Genomic DNA, 19,725 nt, shown 5'->3' with positions numbered 1-19,725 from the left:
CCAGCTCTTTGGCAACTGTCACAGTTACGCACAAACTCTCGGGAATCTTTATAGAGAGTAGGCCAGTAGAAGCCACACTGGAGGACTTTAGTGGCTGTTCGCTCACTTCCAAAATGTCCTCCATAATGTGATCCATGGCAATGCCATAAGATTTTTTGTGCTTCTTCTCTGGGTACACATCTGCGGATCACTCCGTCAGCACATCTCTTAAAGAGATATGGTTCATCCCAGAGGTAGTACTTTGCATCTGAAATTAATTTCTTTCTTTGCACATAGCTGTACTCCTTAGGTATGAACCTCACAACTTTATAGTTTGCCATATCTGCAAACCATGGAGCTTCCTGAATGGCAAAGAGTTGCTCATCTGGGAAGGTCTCCGAGATCTCAGTAGAAGGGAGGGACGTCCCAGCTACTGGTTCTATTCGGGACAGATGATCAGCTACTTGGTTCTCTGTCCCTTTTCTGTCTCTTATTTCTATATCAAACTCTTGCAGAAGCAACACCCATCTGATAAGCCTGGGTTTTGAATCCTGCTTTGTGAGTAAGTATTTAAGAGCAGCATGGTCAGTATACACAATCACCTTGGATCCTACTAGATAAGATCTAAACTTGTCAATGGCATAAACCACTGCAAGTAATTTTTTTCTGTGGTTGTGTAATTCTTCTGTGCATCATTTAGAACACGGCTAGCATAGTAAATGACATGCAGAAGTTTGTTATGCCTCTGTCCCAACACTGCACCAATGGCATGATCACTGGCATCACATATTAATTCAAATGGCAATGCCCAATCTGGTGCAGAGATGACTGGTGCTGTGACCAGCTTAGCTTTCAGGGTCTCAAATGCCTGCAGACACTGTGTGTCAAACACAAATGGCGTGTCAGCAGCTAGCAGGTTACTCAAGGGTTTTGCAATTTTCGAAAAATCCTTTATAAACCTTCTGTAAAATCCTGCATGCCCCAGAAAGCTTCTGATTGCCTTAACATTGGCAGGTGGTGGTAATTTTTCAATTACCTCTACCTTTGCCTTATCCACCTCTATTCCCCTGCTTGAAATTTTGTGTCCAAGGACAATTCCCTCAGTCACCATAAAGTGACATTTCTCCCAGTTTAAAACCAGGTTAGTCTCTTGGCATCTTTTCAGGACAAGTGCTAGGTGGTTAAGACAGGAGCTGAATGAGTCTCCATATACTGAGAAGTCATCCATGAAGACTTCCAGAAATTTCTCTACCATATCTGAGAAGATAGAGAGCATGCACCTCTGAAAGGTTGCAGGTGCATTGCACAGACCAAAAGGCATCCTTCTGTAGGCAAACACACCAGAAGGGCAAGTAAATGCTGTTTTCTCTTGGTCCTGAGGATCTACTGCAATTTGGTTGTAGCCTGAATAGCCATCCAAAAAGCAATAGTGATCATGACCAGCTAGTCTTTCTAGCATTTGGTCTATGAATGGTAAAGGAAAATGATCCTTTCTGGTGGCTGTATTGAGCCTTCTGTAGTCAATACACATGCGTCACCCTGTGACTGTTCTTGTAGGAACCAGTTCATTTTTTTCATTATGAACCACTGTCATGCCTCCCTTTTTGGGGACAACTTGGACAGGGCTCACCCAGAGGCTATCAGAAATAGGATAAATAATCCCAGCCTCTAGTAATTTAGTGACCTCTTTCTGCACCACCTCCTTCATGGCTGGATTTAGCCTCCTCTGTGGTTGAACCACTGGTTTGGCATTATCCTCCAACAGGATTTTGTGCATGCATCTAGCTGGGCTAATGCCCTTAAGATCACTTATGGACCACCCAAGAGCTGTCTTGTGTGTCCTTAGCACTTGAATCAGTGCTTCCTCTTCCTGTGGATTCAAAGCAGAGCTTATGATCACTGGAAAAGTGTCACCCTCTCCCAGAAATGCGTACTTCAGGGATGGTGGTAGAGGTTTGAGTTCAGGTTTGGGAGGTTTATCCTCCTCCTGAGGAATTTTCGAAAATTCCTTTACTTCCTCTAGTTCTTCTTGATCAGGTTGAGCATCTTTGAAGATGTCCTCAAGCTCTGATTTTAGGCTTTCAGCCATATTGATCTCTTCTACCAGAGAGTCAATAATGTCAGTGCCCATGCAGTCATTTGGTGTGTCTGGATACTGCATTGCTTTTACAGCATTCAACTTGAACTCATCCTCATTGACTCTGAGGGTTACTTCCCCTCTTTGTACATCAATGAGAGTTCGTCCAGTTGCTAGGAAAGGTCTTCCTAGAATGAGAGTTGCACTCTTGTGCTCCTCCATTTCCAGCACCACAAAGTCAGTTGGAAAGGCAAAAGGCCCAACCTTGACAATCATGTCCTCTATTATGCCTGATGGGTGTTTAATGGAGCCATCAGCAAGTTGGAGGCATATCCTGGTTGGTTTGACTTCTCCAGCCAACCCAAGCTTTCTGATAGTGGATGCAGGTATTAGATTGATGCTTGCTCCAAGATCACATAGGGCTGTCTTGGTGCAAGCACCTTCTAATGTGCATGGTATCATAAAGCTTCCAGGATCTTGAAGCTTTTCTGGTAAGCTCTTCAGAATGACTGCACTGCATTCTTCAGTGAGAAACACTTTTTCAGTTTCTCTCCAATCCTTCTTATGACTTAAGATCTCTTTCATGAACTTAGCATAAGAAGGTATTTGCTCAAGTGCCTCTGCAAACGGAATCTTTATTTCAAGAGTCCTTAGATAGTCTGCAAAGCGGGCAAATTGCTTATCCTGTTCCGCTTTGCAAAATTTCTGAGGATAAGGCATCTTGGCTTGATATTCTTCAACCTTAGATGCTGCAGGTTTATTCCTTACAGAAGTGGTTGAAGAAGCCTTGTTAGAGGGATAATTATCAGCACTCTCAGGTGCCTTATTCTCCTTTGGCGTTTGAACGCCAGGATTGGGAGGAAAATGGGCGTTTAACGCCAACTTTTCCCCCTTTTCTGGCGTTTGAACGCCAGAACTGGGCAGGGAATGGGCGTTAAACGCCAGCTTTTCCCCCTTTTCTGGCGTTTGAACGCCAGAACTGGGCAAGGAATGGGCGTTTAACGCCAGCTTTCCTTCCCTTTCTGGCGTTTGAACGCCAATAACATTCCTCTCTGGGCTCTTACTGTCCTCAGAGGGATTTTGAACAGTGGTTTGGTTCTCCTCTGTCAATTGTTCCTTGTTTGGCTTTTTGCTCTTTTGAGCAGTGTTATTTAGTGTCTTCCCACTCCTCAGTTGAACTGCTTGACATTCCTCTGTCATCTGTTCAGATATTTGCTATTTTGCTTGATTCAACTGCAGTTCTATTCTCTTGTTAGCAACCTTAGTATCATGGAGCATTTCTTTAAATTCTGCTAACTGTTCTGTCATCAGGAGTAGTTGTTGATTAAGCTCATTCATCTGTTCTTGAGGATTAGGATCAGTGACTAATGCCATGACTTCCTCCTTTGGTACGAACTCATTGCTAGAATATAAGTATTGATTTCTAGCAACAGTGTCTATAAGCTCTTGAGCTTCTTCAATTGTCTTCCTCATGTGTATAGATCCACCAGCTGAGTGGTCTAAAGACATCTGAGCTTTTTCTGTAAGCCCATAGTAGAAGATGTCTAACTGTACCCACTCTGAAAACATTTCAGAGGGGCATTTTCTAAGCATACCTCTATACCTCTCCCAGGCATTATAAAGGAATTCATTATCCTCTTGTTTAAAGCCTTGGATGTCCAGCCTTAGCTGTGTCATCCTCTTTGGAGGGTAGAAATGATTCAGGAATTTGTCTGATAACTGTTTCCATGTCTTTATGTTTGCTGTAGGTTGGTTATTCAACCACCTTTTAGCTTGATCTTTTACAGCAAATGGAAACAGTAATAGTCTGTAGACATCCTGATCTACCTCTTTATCATGTACTGTGTCAGCAATTTGTAAGAACTGTGCCAGAAACTCAATAGGTTCTTTCTGTGGAAGACCGGAATACTGGCAATTTTGCTGCACTATGATAATGAGTTGAGGATTTAGCTCAAAACTGCTTGCTTTGATGGGAGGTGTGCAGATGCTACTCCCATATGCAGCTGTAATGGGGTTAGCATATGACCCCAGAGTCCTTTTGGACTGATTAATCCCACTTGAGTCCATAATGGACAAGAGGAAAATGATAATGATTGCAAATAGATAAATTTTGTTTTTTTTTTGAATTAAATGAAAAAATTAAAATAAAATAAAAGGAAATTAAGATAAAAATTCGAAAATCAAAAAGAAAATAAAATCAAAGCAAATTGAGAACTGAATCAATTAGTTAATTAAAAAGATTTTGAAAATAGCAATTAAAAAGATATGATTGAAAAAATTTTTATGAAAAAGATTTGATTTTTGAAAAGAGGAAAGAGAAAAACACAAAATGACACCAAACTTAAAATTTTAGAAAATCTAATACTAATTTTTCGAAAATTTTAAAAAGGAAAAACACAAAGAGGACACCAAACTTAGAATTTTTATGAATCACAAAGGGACTAAGAACATGCAAAATCGAAAATTTTAAAAGAAAAACAAAAGCATGCAATTGACACCAAACTTAGAATATGAAACTAGACTCAACTAAAAGACTCTAAACCAATAAAAATAATAAAAAAAAATCCTAATCTAAGCAACAAGATAAGCCGTCAGTTGTCCAAACTCGAACAATCCCCGGCAACGGCGCCAAAAACTTGGTGCACAAAATTGCAATAACACTTTTGCAATCCCGCACAACTAACCAGCAAGTGCACTGGGTCGTCCAAGTAATACCTTGCGTGAGCAAGGGTCGATCCCACGGAGATTGTCGGCTTGAAGCAAGCTATGGTTATCTTGTAAATCTTAGTCAGGATATCAGAAATTATCAGGATTGATTGTGAAAAGCAAAAGAACATGAAATAAGTACTTGTTTTGCAGTAATGGAGAATAGGTTGAGGCTATGGAGATGCTCCATCTTCTGAATCTCTGCTTTCCTACTGTCTTCTTCATCAAACACGCAAGACTCCTTCCATGGCAAGCTGTATGTAGGGTTTCACCGTTGTCAGTGGCTACCTCCCATCCTCTCAGTGAAAGCGATTGCATATGCCCTGTCACAGTCATAGCGGAATTCATCTGTCGGTTCTCAATCAGGCCGAAATAGAATCCAGTGATTCTTTTGCGTCTGTCACTAACGCCCCGCCTTCAGGAGTTTGAAGCACGTCACAGTCATTCAATCATTGAATCCTACTCAGAATACCACAGACAAGGTTTAGACCTTCCGGATTCTCTTGAATGCCGCCATCAGTTCTAGCTTATACCACGAAGATTCTGGTTAAGGAATCCAAGAGATATCTACTCAATCTAAGGTAGAACAGAGGTGGTTGTCAGGAACATGTTCATAGTTGAGAATGATGATGATTGTCACGGATCATCACATTCATCCGGATTAAGAACAAGTATTATCTTAGAATGGAAGCAAGCATGATTGAATGAGAAACAGTAGTAATTGCATTAATCCATCAAGACACAGCAGAGCTCCTCACCCCCAACCATGGGATTTAGAGGCTCATGCCGTGGAATGTACACAAAGAAACGTGTAAAAATGTCATCCGCTCTTCAGGTACAATGTCAAAAGATCCTATTAATAGCAAACTAGTAGCCTAGGGTGTACAGAAATGAGTAAATGACAGAAAAATCCACTTCCGGGCCCACTTGGTGTGTGCTTGGGCTGAGCAATGAAGCATTTTCGTGTAGAGACCTTTTCTGGAGTTAAACGCCAGCTTTCATGCCAGTTTGGGCGTTTAACTCCAAGTTTTATGCCAGTTCCGGCGTTTAACGCTGGAATTTCTGAGGCCAAATTGCTACGCCGGTTTGGGCCATCAAATCTTGGGCAAAGTATGGACTATCATATATTGCTGGAAAGCCCAGGATGTCTACTTTCCAACGCCGTTGAGAGCGCGCCAATTGGGCTTCTGTAGCTCCAGAAAATCCACTTCGAGTGCAGGGAGGTCAGAATCCAACAGCATCTGCAGTCCTTTTTAGTCTCTGAATCAGATTTTTGCTCAGAACCTTCAATTTCAGTCAGAAAATACCTGAAATCACAGAAAAACACACAAAGTCATAGTGAAGTCCAGAAAAGTGAATTTTAACTAAAAACTAATAAAAATATACTAAAAACTAACTAAAAGATACTAAAAACATACTAAAAACAATGCCAAAAAGCGTATAAATTATCCGCTCATCAATAATCCATCACGCAGACAAACAGAAGCAAAGTTTCATTTTTTTGGTTTTAAGGGTTAATCAATCAACTTAAAAGAAGGCTATGGATTCAACCCCCATTCTCTAGGTATTCGGGATAGAGGGCAATGACTGGGTAGTCCTTGTGGATTCGATGGAAGCCCACCCTCTACCACGACCACGTGACCCACTCGACCTACCTCTGTTACATGTCGTTGATAAACCACTATTTTATGGTTTACAATGTATTTAATTGTGTGGTTTTTTCATGGTATTTACCCACTTATTCATATAATTAGCATGCATTTATATTTCCTTTCTAAAATTATTACATGATTGAAAACATGCTTCTTTGGTCTTAATTTAGCTAATCTTAATCCTCTCTTATTACCATTCGATGCCTTGATCAGTGTGTTAAGTGTTTCAGGCTTTATAGGGCATGAATGAGTGAGAGATTGGGAAGGAAGCTTGCAAAAATGGAAGGAACACAAGAAATTGAGGAGATGATCAGCGAGAAGTGACGCGTACGTGTCAACGACACGACCGCGCGGAAGAAAGGAATTCGCAGTGACGCGGCTGCATGAGTGACGCTGACGCACGGATTGGAAAAGCAGAAGCGACACGGAGGCATGGACGACGCGCCCGCATGGAAAAGAAAAATGCCGAATGACGCGTCCGCGGAATGACGCGCTCGAGTGACGTGCGCGATCTGCAGAATTACAAAAGTCGCTGGCAGAGATTCTGGGCCGGATTTCAACCCAGTTTTCGGCCCAGAAACACAGATTAAAGTCAGGGAACATGCAGAGACTCATTAGGCTCTTATAATTCATAATTTTTAGTTTTAGATATAGTTTTTAGAGAGAGTGGCTCTCTCCTCTCTCTTAGGATTTAGGATTAGGAATTTTAGAAATTAGGGATTTATCTCATCTTCACATTAGGTTCAATATTCCTTTATTTTGACTTCTCTTCTACTTTGAGATACTTTAATGCTTTTATTTGTATTTGATTTATGTTGCCTAATTGGCTTATGAACTTTTCCATGTTAGATTTTAGTGCTTTGAATGTATGTTATTTGAGGTAGTTCAGATATTTATGATTTTAATTTAGCTTTCTACATTCTTGGCTTTGGTTAAGAAATCAGTAACTCTTGAGTTATCAAACTCAATGTGATCGATAATCGCTATCTTTGCTAATTAGCTTGAACTTCTATAATCCCAATCTTTTTCTAGGAATTAACTAGGATTTGAAGATCAAACTAATTAGCCACTTGACCTTCCTTCGCACCAACAAAGGTTAACTAAGTGGAATTAAGATTCAATTTTCATCATCGTTGATAAGGATAACTAGGATAGGACTTTCAATTTCTCATACCTTGCCAAGAGTTTATTTTACAGTCATTTATTTATTTTATTTGTCATTTATCATACTTGTTCCTCATTCTCAAAATCCCCAATTTACAAAACTCATAACCAATAATAAGAACACACCTCCCTGCAATTCCTTGAGCAGACGACCTGAGGTTTAAATACTTCGGTTATCAATTTATTTAGGGGTTTGTTACTTGTGACAACCAAAATATTTGTAAGAAAGGTTGATTGCTTGGTTTAGTAACTATACTTACAACGAGAGTTTACTACAACTTCTAAACCATCAATCTTCAGTTCTTCAGTCGTCATATATGTTAATTTAGGGTTTAGGGTTAACTTAATGTAGGATTTGCGTTTTGGTTATCATATGGTAATTTAGGGTTTATTCATATTTGTTATTAGTTATTATAAAATAGGATTTGTGTTGATTATGTTAGATTTGTGTTGATTATTTTGGTTATTAAAATTATTTTGATGATGAAGAAATTAAAATAAATTATATAATTTAGTGTTTGTTTATTTTACAAAGTTAGATTTATTTGTACTGTGCATTTGAGTTTATTAGTAAAAATGATTGAAGTTTTTTGGTGGGTGGATTAGGATTTCAACCATTGTATGTTGGGTTGGATGGATATTTAGTTTGGATGGAACTCTTGAGGGGTGGAGAAATTCAAATTTTACAGGAGATTCTATCCAAATTTTTATAAGATTTTGAGTGAAATTGAAAAATTAAAATTATGCTTTCGAAAGTTTTAGAATTATATTTAGGATTGATACGTATTTGTGTTAATTATGACATGAATTGGTTCCTTCTTAAAATTCTTATTTTAAGTGTTTTGGGTTATTTGTTATTTCTTAAGTTTCTTTTTTAAGTTATTATTTATTGGTTTTGTTATGTTATTAATATATTTGCTGTATTGAGTGTATTAATATGTTTAGAATTGGTGAATTTAATTATGTTTTTATTAGTGTTAGTAATATATTCGCTGTGCAGGCATTTAGACAGATTTACCTTTTAAAAATTAATAATTACCATCTTCTTTTAAAAAAAAAAGTATCCCTAAGAATCATCTTCCGTCATCATCATTAGACACCAACAGAAAATCTTCCATCATCATCAGCACCCTCCATCTACCTCTAAGACCCTTATCCACATTAAAAAGATGTTTTTTTTTTATTTTTCTAGTACTTTTACTTTTACTACTAGAAATTTGCCAAACACACTAAAAAATAAAAAAAATGATATTTTTCATTGAAAAAAATCTTTTTTTTTATCAACATAATGACATCCAAACAAGCACTTAAAGGTATTTGATAAAACTCAATTAAGTGTGTTGGTGTACAACAAAGTACGTGACTAATGACCTTTACCACCACAATAACGACATCTGCTTTCTATATTCTTATTGTGCCCATTTTTCTTTTTTTTTATTATCCCACTCTTGTTAGGAACTTTTATTATTGATGAATTTTTTCCCTCTTACTTTTGTCATATTTGTTACTAAAATAGTGATCTTTATCATTTTCGGGATTACATTGTGTCACACTTATTTTGGAGAATAGCACAGAGCTAGAGAGGTAAGCTTTATGATTTTTTATGAGCAATTCATTATTCTATTATGCCACAAGAAGGCATGCAATTAATTTTAGAATATTTTGTAATTTTTTTCTCTTGATATTGCTGCTGTAAGAGCATATTTACGCATGAAATGTCAAAAATATTTTCTCTAACATACCTCTATCAATAACATTTTTTCTGCATAATTTTAATTAGGAGCTTATTTTGAACATTACGGAATTATATTCAGCGATGAATTTAAAATTCTGTGATTGCAAATGTAACCATTCATATTGGGCATTTAGAAGAATCATCGATTTTTGTTGATAATACTTTTTCTCTAGACCCTTCCATAGTTCAGTTAGATTTTTTATGATAAGATATTCATTTTTCAATCATTCATCAAGATGACGATGAAAGAAAATTATTGTCGTAGCGCGATTCTTTAGTGTTATATTATTGTTTGCCTTAATGACATTGCCGAGACTCATTTGAGTCAAGGTAAATTTTAGCACCTACAATCCATGATAACTATTTTTTTTAGAAATATGAAGGGGTACAAATTTCAAATAAAAATGATTTGGTATAATTACAATTTTGTTACCTTAAAAGCCTTGGTGCTGATAGCATGTGTAAAAAATATGATAAAAGTAGATAAATAAGGGTAGAGATTTATATATGAGAATATAAAAGAGTTGTATTTTGATAAAATCGTGACAATATAACACTTGATGATTTATGAGAATAGATTTTTTATTACACAAAGATGGCACATAAGAATTAAGGGTTAAGTATGATTTTGGTCCCTAAGGTAGGGGCTAAAAATTTTTTTCATCCCCAACTTTTTTTATTTACAAAATTATCTCTAACGTTTAACCTAATTTTAAAATCATCTTTTTTTTACCAAAATTTTAACTTTTATTACTAAAATAACCTTAATTAAAAAATATAAAATAAAAAAAAGAAAAGGGGTTAAATGGGAAAGGAATCAGGGGTGGGGGAAGAGGAAAGAAGAAAGGGGAAGGGATCACGAGGGGGGGGGAGCCGCCGTCGTACTGGGTTCGTCGTTGTCCGTTGAGCCACCGTCGCTGACCCGAAGAGAGAGAGAGAGAGAAAGAGAGGGATGCGTGAGCTAAAGGGATTCGCGTCCTCCACTGCCGCCACTGCCACCGGTCCTCGCCCCTCACCGCTCGCCGTTGTACCTCCTTACTGGCCGCTCTCCTTGCTGCTCTGCTCGCCACTCGTCACTACTCCTCTTCTTCTTCTTCTTGTCTTACATAATCTAAATTTGTTGTGAAATTTGTTGTAGAATATCTAAATTTTTTACTTGGTGATTCTGATTTGGAATATCTAACTTTTTTGTTGTAGATTTTTTTGCTTGTGGAATATCGAGTTTGTCTATTAATGATATGGGTTTTGGATATGTTGATGTTGCTGCAATGTCATGCTATGTTGATCGGGTGAATCTCTGCTTCTGATTTGGCTTGAATCTGGAATCTTGATGCTGCTGAAGATGAAGAAGATGAAGAAGCAGAGCAAGAGAGGAGATGACGAAACAATGATAGGGGGTAAGGGTATAATTATCCGAAGGACGATTTTAAAATCAAGTTGAATCTTAGGGACGATTTTATAAGCAAAAAATGGTTGGGGACGAAAAAAATTTTAACCCCTACCTTAGAGACCAAAATCGCACTTAACCCTAAGAATTAAATACAAGAGCTAGTAGTAAGTAACTAGTTTTCTTATATTACTTATTTTTGTGAACTTGATGTGCGTTAAAATCCTTTTTAGGGTCTATTTATAGATGAAGATTTTTAAAGCATATAATAGTATGATATTATTTATCTAACCTAATTATTAATTAGCGAAAATACATTATGAAAATTTAGATCTTATTAATTAATAATATTTTATTATATAGAGTAAATTACCATTTATATCAACGAAAGATACAAACACTGACAAATGTATCCATATAAGAATAAAACGACAATTGTATCCACGGAAGATAGTTTTCGTGTGCCAAGAATACGCTAACGGACCAATTGTATAACCAACGTCCTGGTACTCTTGGCACACGGAAGCCATCTTCTGTGGTTATAATTGTCGTTTTATTCTTATATGGGTACATTTGTCAGCATCTGTATCTTTTATGAGTACAAATAGTAATTTATTCAATTATGTATGATAATATTTTATACTCCATAATATGACATTCACTATAATAATTATTTTATAACATTACTTTTACTTTTTTTTTTAAAAACAAAGGCTCATAAACCAAAGATATTGTTCCAAACCCATGAAATCAGCAAAACATGAAAGCTGTAAAAACTAGACTGATTTGTTTGGTCGAATAAAAAAACCAATAAACTAAACACTCGACCAGTCCAAACTAGCAATTGCATTGGAGACGCTTAAAAACCGGTGCGATCCGATTCGACTTGGCCAGTTTAAAAATCTAGACCAGGTCAATTTTTATATTATTTTGAAAACCGAATTAGACCGACTAGTTCAATCGAGTTAATCAGAAAGCGATTATCTAGTCGATCCGGTTAAATTTATAAACCGTCTGACAAAAAATTGGTTACAGAACCGGTCGAACCGAAGGTTAATCAGTGAACCGACGGAACCGACCGGTTTTTTGGAGGGTTTTTGGTTCAAGAATGAACCCTCCAACGGCGCCGTTTTATCTCTAAAAAAAAAGGAAAACGAAAACGGCAAAAATGAAGTGAAAGTTCACTCCAGTTCCCTATTCCCTTTCATGTTACTCCTCACTCCCCGACCCGTAAACCCATCTCCTCTCCTTTCTTCTCTGAAAGTGAACGAACCATAGAAGCCACTGCAGCCCCCAATCGGCGCAGCCACCACGGCCCGCATTCACCGCATCTCGCAGCCACCGCAGCCCCACAGCCCCCACAGCGTCGTTGTCAGCGCCGAGCTCGCCTTCTTTGTGTTTGCCGGTGTCGCGTCCTCTGTCGTCGCCGTTGCTCGCCTTCCTCCTCGCCGTCGTGTGGAAGCTCTGTGGCCGTCGCAGGAGTTGTGTTGCCGTTGTAGGAAGCTCCGCCGCCGTCCTAGGAAGCTGCGTAGTCGTCGTAGGAAGCTCCCTCGCCGTCGTGTAGAAGCTCTGTGGCCGTCGCCGTCTCCTCTGTTCGAGCGCTCTCTCCGTGTTTGCCAGTGTCGCCGTCTCCTCTGTCAGTCGTGGTCACTCCCCTCCCTCCTCGCCGCCGGTAAGCAGTAAGCACTGTGACTTGGAATCATTTTTGCTGGTTTTAGTGTTTTACTGTTGTTTGAAACTGAGTTGCTGAGTAGCTGGATTGTGTTTACTGAGGTAATTTTGTTCATGATTTTTGTTAGCTGGATTTTGTTTGCTCAGTTAGTTTTGTTAGCTGATTAACTGGATTTTTTTTGCCTGAGTTAATTTTGTTCATGATTCTCTATGCTGCTTTTACTCTCATTGTTTTCAAGCCATTTCATATGTGCACATTGTTGTTTAGAAGTGGACATTGTTCATATACTCCGTTGTTTTTTGCTTAAGATATTAATTTGCTTAATATCTTAACATGGTTACCAATAATTGTCAGTGAGGATAGACGACTAAGATGGCTTTTCAGCAATTTTTGAGGAGAAAACTCCAATCTCACTTTCATGTAAGTATTATCCCTGCCTTTCTGGGATAATATAAGTGAGCTTTATGGTATATTAATCAGATTGATTTGTATTAATCTGTAATTGGTAACTGCTATCAATTGGATTTTTTTGACATATAAGTAAGAAGCTAAGGCATATGCAAAAAAGATATACCTACTGATTGTGGAAGATAAGAGGCACATAGTTTTATAACTCTACTTCTACTTTTAACTGAGATATTCATGAGATAAATTCGTTGCCTTTAGCTTTTACAACACTTAGTTTTTGAAACTTGAGTAGCACAGTTGTGTCCTAGCCATCTGTGTTTACTCTTACCATAGTGCTTTAAGAAACGGATGATGAGGTGAATTTTCATGATTGAATTCTTCTCAGTGTATCTATATGATGTGGTTGAGATGCATTGTTTCTAATGATGCCAAGGTTTATATATTCATGGTTCTACTTCCTGTAGAAAATTTACCTCCACCTAATGTATTAGTTAGCAAAGTTATATATAGAAGATGAAAATAGTGTGAATAACGATTTTCTCAACTCTTTTGAAGATTAACAGCACATAATAAGATAAAGCAATATATTTATCACAGAGAAAAGACAATATTATTATTTGAACTCATTTTGAATATCTATTCCCAACTTCCAGAAACAAACTAATGTGTATATCTCTATGATATATATTTATTTTACATTTAATTTGCTTAATCTTTTCCATGCATCACATGTAATCACACCTTTTTTTTTTTTTGTAGAAAAATAATGCAATGGTTTCAGCACTCGCAATACATTCATCTCTTTCACAAACTCAACACTGACTTATTCTGAGGGGAACCAAAGGAAAGGACTAGAAAGAAAGCCTTAATCTGCAAATTGGCATTGATTTTTCACTTAAATGTGTATTAGAAAACCCCCATTCCCTCGTCTCCTCCTTAACAATGTCTCTTGCATGAGAAATGCTCAGCAAGTTCTCCGTCATGTCAATGTCTCTCTCCATGACGGAAGTGCGCTCGTCCTAACTGGTGCAAATGGCTCTGGCAAGACCACCTTCCTCCGCATGCTAGCTGGATTTTCCCGTCCCTCAGCTGGTGAAATTCTTTGGAATGGACACAACATACAAGATTCTGGAATCTTCCACCAGTACAAGCTCCAGCTCAACTGGCTCTCCCTCAAGGATGCGATCACTGATCGGTTCACAGTTCTCGAAAATGTTCAGTGGTTTGAGGTTCTTGAAGGAAAGTCTGGCAGGGCTTTACCTGCGCTTGAGTTGATGGGGCTGGGCAGATTGGCCAAGGAGAAGCCAAGGATGCTATCCATGGGGCAGCGGAAAAGAGTGCAACTTGCAAGGTTGATTGCTCTCGATCGACCCATATGGTTGCTTGATGAGCCTTCCGTTGCGTTGGATGATGAAGGGGTGAAGTTACTTGAGTACATCATTTCGGAACATCGGAAAAATGGAGGGATTGTGATTGTGGCTACTCATTTACCTATTGAAACACATGATTCCATGGTGTTGCGGCTCCCACCCAGGTTTCCAAGGAGGATGACTTTCTTTGATATGCTTGATCGTTCCGATATTATGTAATTGGATTAAAGTTCTGGAATTAGTTATTTACAATGTAATTTGTGACAATGGAGTCAGAAAAGTTAGTTGTTTTATTGTATCCTTTCTGAAAGGGAACATTTTATGATAAATGCTAATGATAATAATATTTTGTAGGCACATTTAGCCTTCAGGTGAGAAAGAGATAATTTTTTATTCTAATCACTATCTTAATTACCTCCCTGTTTTATTCCTCATTTGATGCAGAATTTCTGATTTTCGTCAGTTAGTCTAAACAAATTTTTATGTTGTTTTGACTAATGGGATTGCAAGGACTAGCAAAAGCTAGAGTCTATATGGCTTGTGCATAAAGTGCAAGTGATATCTCAGTCAATGACATGCCAGGATTTCCGTTGATTACACTCCACTACCAAACTTTTACTCTGGACCTGGTTTTGACACTGAAGTACTACGATCACTCAGGTAACCATTTATTTTTGAGTGTGATAATTATTTTAATCAAGGATTATCTGATACTTTGAATAGCGAGTGACATGAGCAAAAGATTAAGCCCTCTTTGTTAGTATATTCACCTTTGGTTATTGTACTATGACATCCTCATGTTGTAATTCACTCAACAAAAAATTTGCCTAATTTTCTATCTATACAAAATTTGTGAGGAGACGAAAGACAAAGGTACTTGTATCTGTATTATTTGGTTCGAGACGCGAATCAAACAGATAAATATGAGAAATGTTAGGGCCAACAGTTTTTATAAATATGTTCAACACTTTAGGCCCACACTTTAATTTTATACTATTAGGAATTTAATATAAAAATCATATTGTTGGCCAAGTGTTGGTTAAAATTAATAATTGTTTATCATGTAACATTGCTCAACAAATAAAGCTAATGATAATCATCACCATCATGAATCTATCAACATAAATCAGCACAAAAGAAAAGTTTTTTGAACATCGAATTCAGCATACTCCATGTCAAAACCTACTCTGATTCTATTGGATTTTGGTGTGGCCACCCAACTCTAACTCACAAACCTTTTTATTCCCCATTGGAGCATTTTTGTGTTGAATGGTGACCTACATTGTGATGTTCAAATGACACGACTCACCAGCAAATACTTGCCCTTCTAATAAGGGTATGTTTGATTAATTAGGAGGTTAAATAAAGATGTGCTTGTATACCCCAAAAAAAAAAATGAAGATGTGCTTAAAATCTACTCCATCAGTGAGAACTGAGAAGCAACAGCATATAAAACTTGTTCTGTCAAACCAAGATTACATCAAAGTATCAAACAAGGAATGAAAAGTGAAATGGTAGTGTATAAGTAATTTCCTGGACTAAACCATACATATAGCGTACGAGTATTTGACTATTGCATCTACACAGGATAGTGGTAATTGTCTGCATAACTGGTATAGTGGAACATGGGATTCTGTTTAGCCAAAAACCTCGAGCCATATCGTGGATGCCAGTAACTGGATGGGACAGGATGAACCTGCCTATAGTAACCATGGCTAGGGACTGGTCTTGCATATGCCACAGATTGGTACTGCAATGGTAAATGGTATCCCATGTATGGTTGGTACCCTAGCATCGGTTGTTGATATCCGGCGTATGGTCGGTACCCTTGCATCAGTTGTGGTTGGTACCCTGTAAATGATGGTGGTGCTGCATAGTCATCAGCAAAACGTAGGTTATGTTTACAGCTACACCTTTTCTTGCTCTTTTTATTATGCCGCTGAGCCCTGTGATCTTTGTGTTTACAAGATAAATGGCCATTGTAAATATCAGTATTGGAATCTTCCCCGGAGTCACTACTCTCACAACAATAATGCGAATTCCGTGATTTCTGTCTTTGCTTAGGAGAAAAGCCACCGGTGTTGTGCATTGTTGGTTTGTCAAAGGACCAAAGTTGTGCCTTTCTTCCCATCTTCTGAAGAAGCTTGATTAGCATCACGGGACTTACATGGCCTACAACTATTACCTTCCCTTGGTTTGAATCAATGGAAATAGATTTCACTCCTAGTTATATTATTCCATTTGAATAAATAGAGAAATATTAGGAAATCATACTGCCACAAAGCCATTGCATGAAAATATGAAAGGACTGAAAAATATTGAACATCATGCTTACCCTTAAGTTGTTGCAACATGTTCTTCACATCCCTTGGGCATTCCATTGAGCATCCAAAATCAACTTTTAAGGTAAAAACCTGATGGTATAAAAACAAAGAAAGTAATAGAAGTAAAGAATAAATCAAGGGGTCATGAAAAAAAAAAAGGGTGGAGATTTAGATCAACAATGGTGATTAATCACTCACCGGAGTGTCAGAATTGGAGGACTCCATTCTTGTGGAGAATTGAGATAGTGCTCGTTTTTAGTAATACAAATCAAAAGAAACAGTGAGATAGCCTATGTTAAAAAAGATGTAAGAAAAGATACTTCAAAGGTTCCAATATATACGCAAAATCTGCTTGGATCAAATTTGAAATATGTAAACTTGTCTAGTGCATATTTGACTTGGCATAATCCTGAGATTTCTCAAAAATCTTTCCCTTTCGGTGGGCAATAGACATTAAATGTTATACTGTGTGTGAATTATGTAAATCATAAGTTGTTAAAGTCAGACACAAGAATATTTGTTTTCCTTATTTATTTAAAACTACCCTTTTTAATGCCTTTTTAGCATGACTGGGAAATTTCTTAAGTAGAAAATTAAATTACAAAAAATGATATAAAAGTATTTATTTTTGCCAAATTAAAATTTTCATCTTTTAGATTTCTTTTTATATTTTTTTTTTTGAAGTAAAGGAGCTCAATTAAATAAGGTGGAGCAACAAAAGAACCAAGAACTAACCGTCATCTCCGACATTGCCATCAACAACCATTTGGATCAACTCTACTCCAATTCTTACAACTCATAAGCGACCTATTAATAATTTCTGCAATTCCTACTTCTTGACTCCTGAAAATTCTGTCATTCCTTTCCATCCATATACGCCAAACAATAGCAAAAAATCCAATTAGCCACCTATTACGTTCCTCCTTCCTTACAGTCACTCCCGTCCAGCTTTTAAAATGTTGCTTAATTGTCTCTGGAACAACCCACAATCTGCCATAGTCAAACAACCATGCACACCACACCTACCAAGTAAACTGACAATAAAGAAACAAGTGGTGGAGATCCCCAACATCCTTTTTACATAAAATACACACGCTATCTAGCTGATCGATAACGCCTAGCCTTCGTAATCTTTCCTTAGTATTGACTCTACCAACTAGCACAAACTAGGTGAATCACTCAATACGTGGAGGTACTAAGCCTCTCCAAATGGAACTAGTGAAACTATAGCTCGTAATTTCTTTCGGAAGTGTTTCCGCCTGCAAAACCTGCACAAAGGAGTTAGTAGTATAAACGCCAGATTTATCAAATTTTCACACCAATTAGTCCTCTCTCTCAGTTATTAACTTGACTGATCGTAGAACTTCATGAAGTTGGTTAACTAGTTCCAACTCCCAGTGGAATAGTTCCTGTCTCCACTGGAAATTCTATAGCCATTCTAACCCATCCCAAAAACCACAATCCCCTGTAACAGATCCGTTCTGATTTGAAATCGAGAAAAACCTTGGGAAAGTGTCCTTTAACATACCAGTCGGCAACTAACTATCCTCCCAAAAACGCACTTGTCTACCATTACCTACTTCCAGAGATAAACCCCGAATCATCTTCTCCCTCACCTTCTGCTCATTGATTTGTAATTGGCAAATATCCTTCAATGGTCCCCCTTTGGAAAATACAGACTGATGACAAAGCAACACATTAAGATTTAAGTTATTACAAGAGCACACAATCTTCTTCCATAATGGACAATTTTTTTTTAGAAAATCGCTACCACCATTTGAATAGCAGTGCAGTATTTCAAAGTACTGCATCCCCCACTCCCAAACTTCCTAACTTTTTCGGGGCTTGTACTATTTCCCATTTCACTAAAGGTATTCCATGCTTGCCATTTTCATTGCTCCACAAAATCTCCTCTGCAGTGAAATTAGCTTCTCTGCTACTGCTTTTGGCATTTTGTACAAGCTCAGGTAGTACACTGGCAGACTATTAAGTACTGATTTAATAAGTATCAATTTACCAGCTTTGTTTAACGATTTTGCTTTCCACAAACTGAGTTTGTCTTCCACCTTATCTATAATCGGTTTCCATGTCTTGACAAGTCTTGGTTCGCTCCAAGTGGAACACCAAGGTATTTAACAAGTAGGGATGCTTCTTTGCACCCCAATAAACTACACATTCTTTGCGACCACTCCCTATCACAATTAACTATAATTAAGCTGGATTTATCAAAATTAATACTCAAACCAAACAACACCTCAAAATACCGCAAAAACTTCTTGTAATTTCTGATAGTAACCTCATCCCGTGGACAGAACAAGATGGTGTCATCTGCAAACTGTAAGTGAGACAATTCGATGTTGTCTCGTCCGACCAGCAATGGAGAAATCCTACTATTCTTCACAGCTTCAGCTACCATCTTATGGAGTACATCCACCACAAGTACAAAGAAAAAAGGAGAGAGCAGATCACCTTACCTTAAACCTCGTTCATCTTAAAGAATTTAGATAGCGACCCATTTATTAGATTTATTTTTATATTTAACAACAAAATAATTAAAATCCTTTTAATATAAATCAATTTTCATTCAAACGTAACATAACCCTTTTTCTTTAGAAGATCTTCTGGAACTTTTTTTAATCATATTTCTAGAAAACATATAAAAGATCAATCTTGTTGAAGAAGTTCCAACAGTGACGAAAATGACCAAAGTGGAGAAGGCGGCTTCGAACAGTTGCGATGACAGCTGTGACACGGCCATGGCTGGACGGAGAAAGTGAGGGAATGAGAGAGGACCTCGAATGAAGGAGATTGAGATTCTGCTGCGTGGTAGTGCTCAAGGGGATTAGGGTTCTGAACTAATGAACTGGGTTACAAGATAACGGGGTACCATTTTCCTTCTAATTAATGAATGAAACGACCTCGTTTTCATCCAAAATTTGAAAATCAATCGAGTTTTAGTTCGGTTCAATTGAATGATTTCCAATCGATTCAGCGGTCCAATAACAATTTTTACAATTGGCACTTATTCTTTTTGTCTGAATCGCTTTTCTTGCCTATTTACAGTTCGACCGATTCAAACCGATTTTTAAAACCTTAAAAAAAACTGCAAAGCAACTTATGCTTAAAGAAGGCTTGTTTGTAAGTTCCCAAATCTGTAGAAACTAACCTGATAAAAATCAAGCTTAAAAATGTTTCTTGTACTAGAATCAGTGTAAGGATGTTTGGAAACCATAGAATTCAATCCTCATGGA

The 19,725-nt window shown here is 37.6% G+C and overlaps 2 protein-coding genes across 5 annotated transcripts; one reads left to right on the top strand and one right to left on the bottom strand.

The window, feature by feature from the left end:
• The first annotated feature begins 11,933 nt into the window (after nucleotides 1–11,933).
• On the top strand, nucleotides 11,934–14,522 carry LOC130951137 (ABC transporter I family member 1). 4 transcript variants are annotated; one of them, XM_057879765.1, is made up of 3 exons: nucleotides 11,934–12,372; nucleotides 12,727–12,792; nucleotides 13,540–14,522. In XM_057879765.1, the coding sequence occupies exon 3, from the start codon at nucleotides 13,680–13,682 to the stop codon at nucleotides 14,367–14,369; it is 690 nt and encodes a 229-aa protein (XP_057735748.1). In that variant the 5' UTR covers nucleotides 11,934–12,372; nucleotides 12,727–12,792; nucleotides 13,540–13,679; the 3' UTR covers nucleotides 14,370–14,522. The 4 variants fall into 4 exon arrangements, with proteins under 4 accessions (XP_057735748.1, XP_057735750.1, XP_057735749.1 ...); XM_057879767.1 differs by having other exon boundaries at nucleotides 11,934–12,379; XM_057879766.1 differs by lacking the exon at nucleotides 12,727–12,792.
• Nucleotides 14,523–15,676: 1,154 nt separating this feature from the next.
• On the bottom strand, nucleotides 15,677–16,754 carry LOC130947674 (uncharacterized). The gene is made up of 3 exons (XM_057876377.1): nucleotides 16,673–16,754; nucleotides 16,486–16,564; nucleotides 15,677–16,373 (listed from the first exon to the last, which is right to left on the bottom strand). Exons 1-3 carry the CDS (start codon nucleotides 16,697–16,699, stop codon nucleotides 15,730–15,732), a joined length of 750 nt encoding a protein of 249 aa, XP_057732360.1. The 5' UTR covers nucleotides 16,700–16,754; the 3' UTR covers nucleotides 15,677–15,729.
• Nucleotides 16,755–19,725: the final 2,971 nt, after the last annotated feature.

Source organism: Arachis stenosperma, chromosome 9 (genome assembly GCF_014773155.1).
Source record: "Arachis stenosperma cultivar V10309 chromosome 9, arast.V10309.gnm1.PFL2, whole genome shotgun sequence".
Classification (NCBI taxonomy): domain Eukaryota; kingdom Viridiplantae; phylum Streptophyta; class Magnoliopsida; order Fabales; family Fabaceae; genus Arachis; species Arachis stenosperma.
Note: the sequence above shows the minus strand (reverse complement) of the source record. Positions and strands in the feature narration are given on the sequence as shown.

Excerpts from the sequence above, each read along its gene's own strand:
- LOC130947674 (XM_057876377.1), bottom strand. The coding sequence starts at position 16,699 with ATGGAGTCCTCCAATTCTGACACTCCG. Across the intron at positions 16,565-16,672 it reads CCTCCAATTCTGACACTCCG|GTTTTTACCTTAAAAGTTGA; the intron begins GTGAGTGATTAA and ends TTATACCATCAG. Across the intron at positions 16,374-16,485 it reads CATGTTGCAACAACTTAAGG|GAGTGAAATCTATTTCCATT; the intron begins GTAAGCATGATG and ends TAATATAACTAG.
- LOC130951137 (XM_057879766.1), top strand. The coding sequence starts at position 13,680 with ATGTGTATTAGAAAACCCCCATTCCCTCGTCTCCTCCTTAACAATGTC.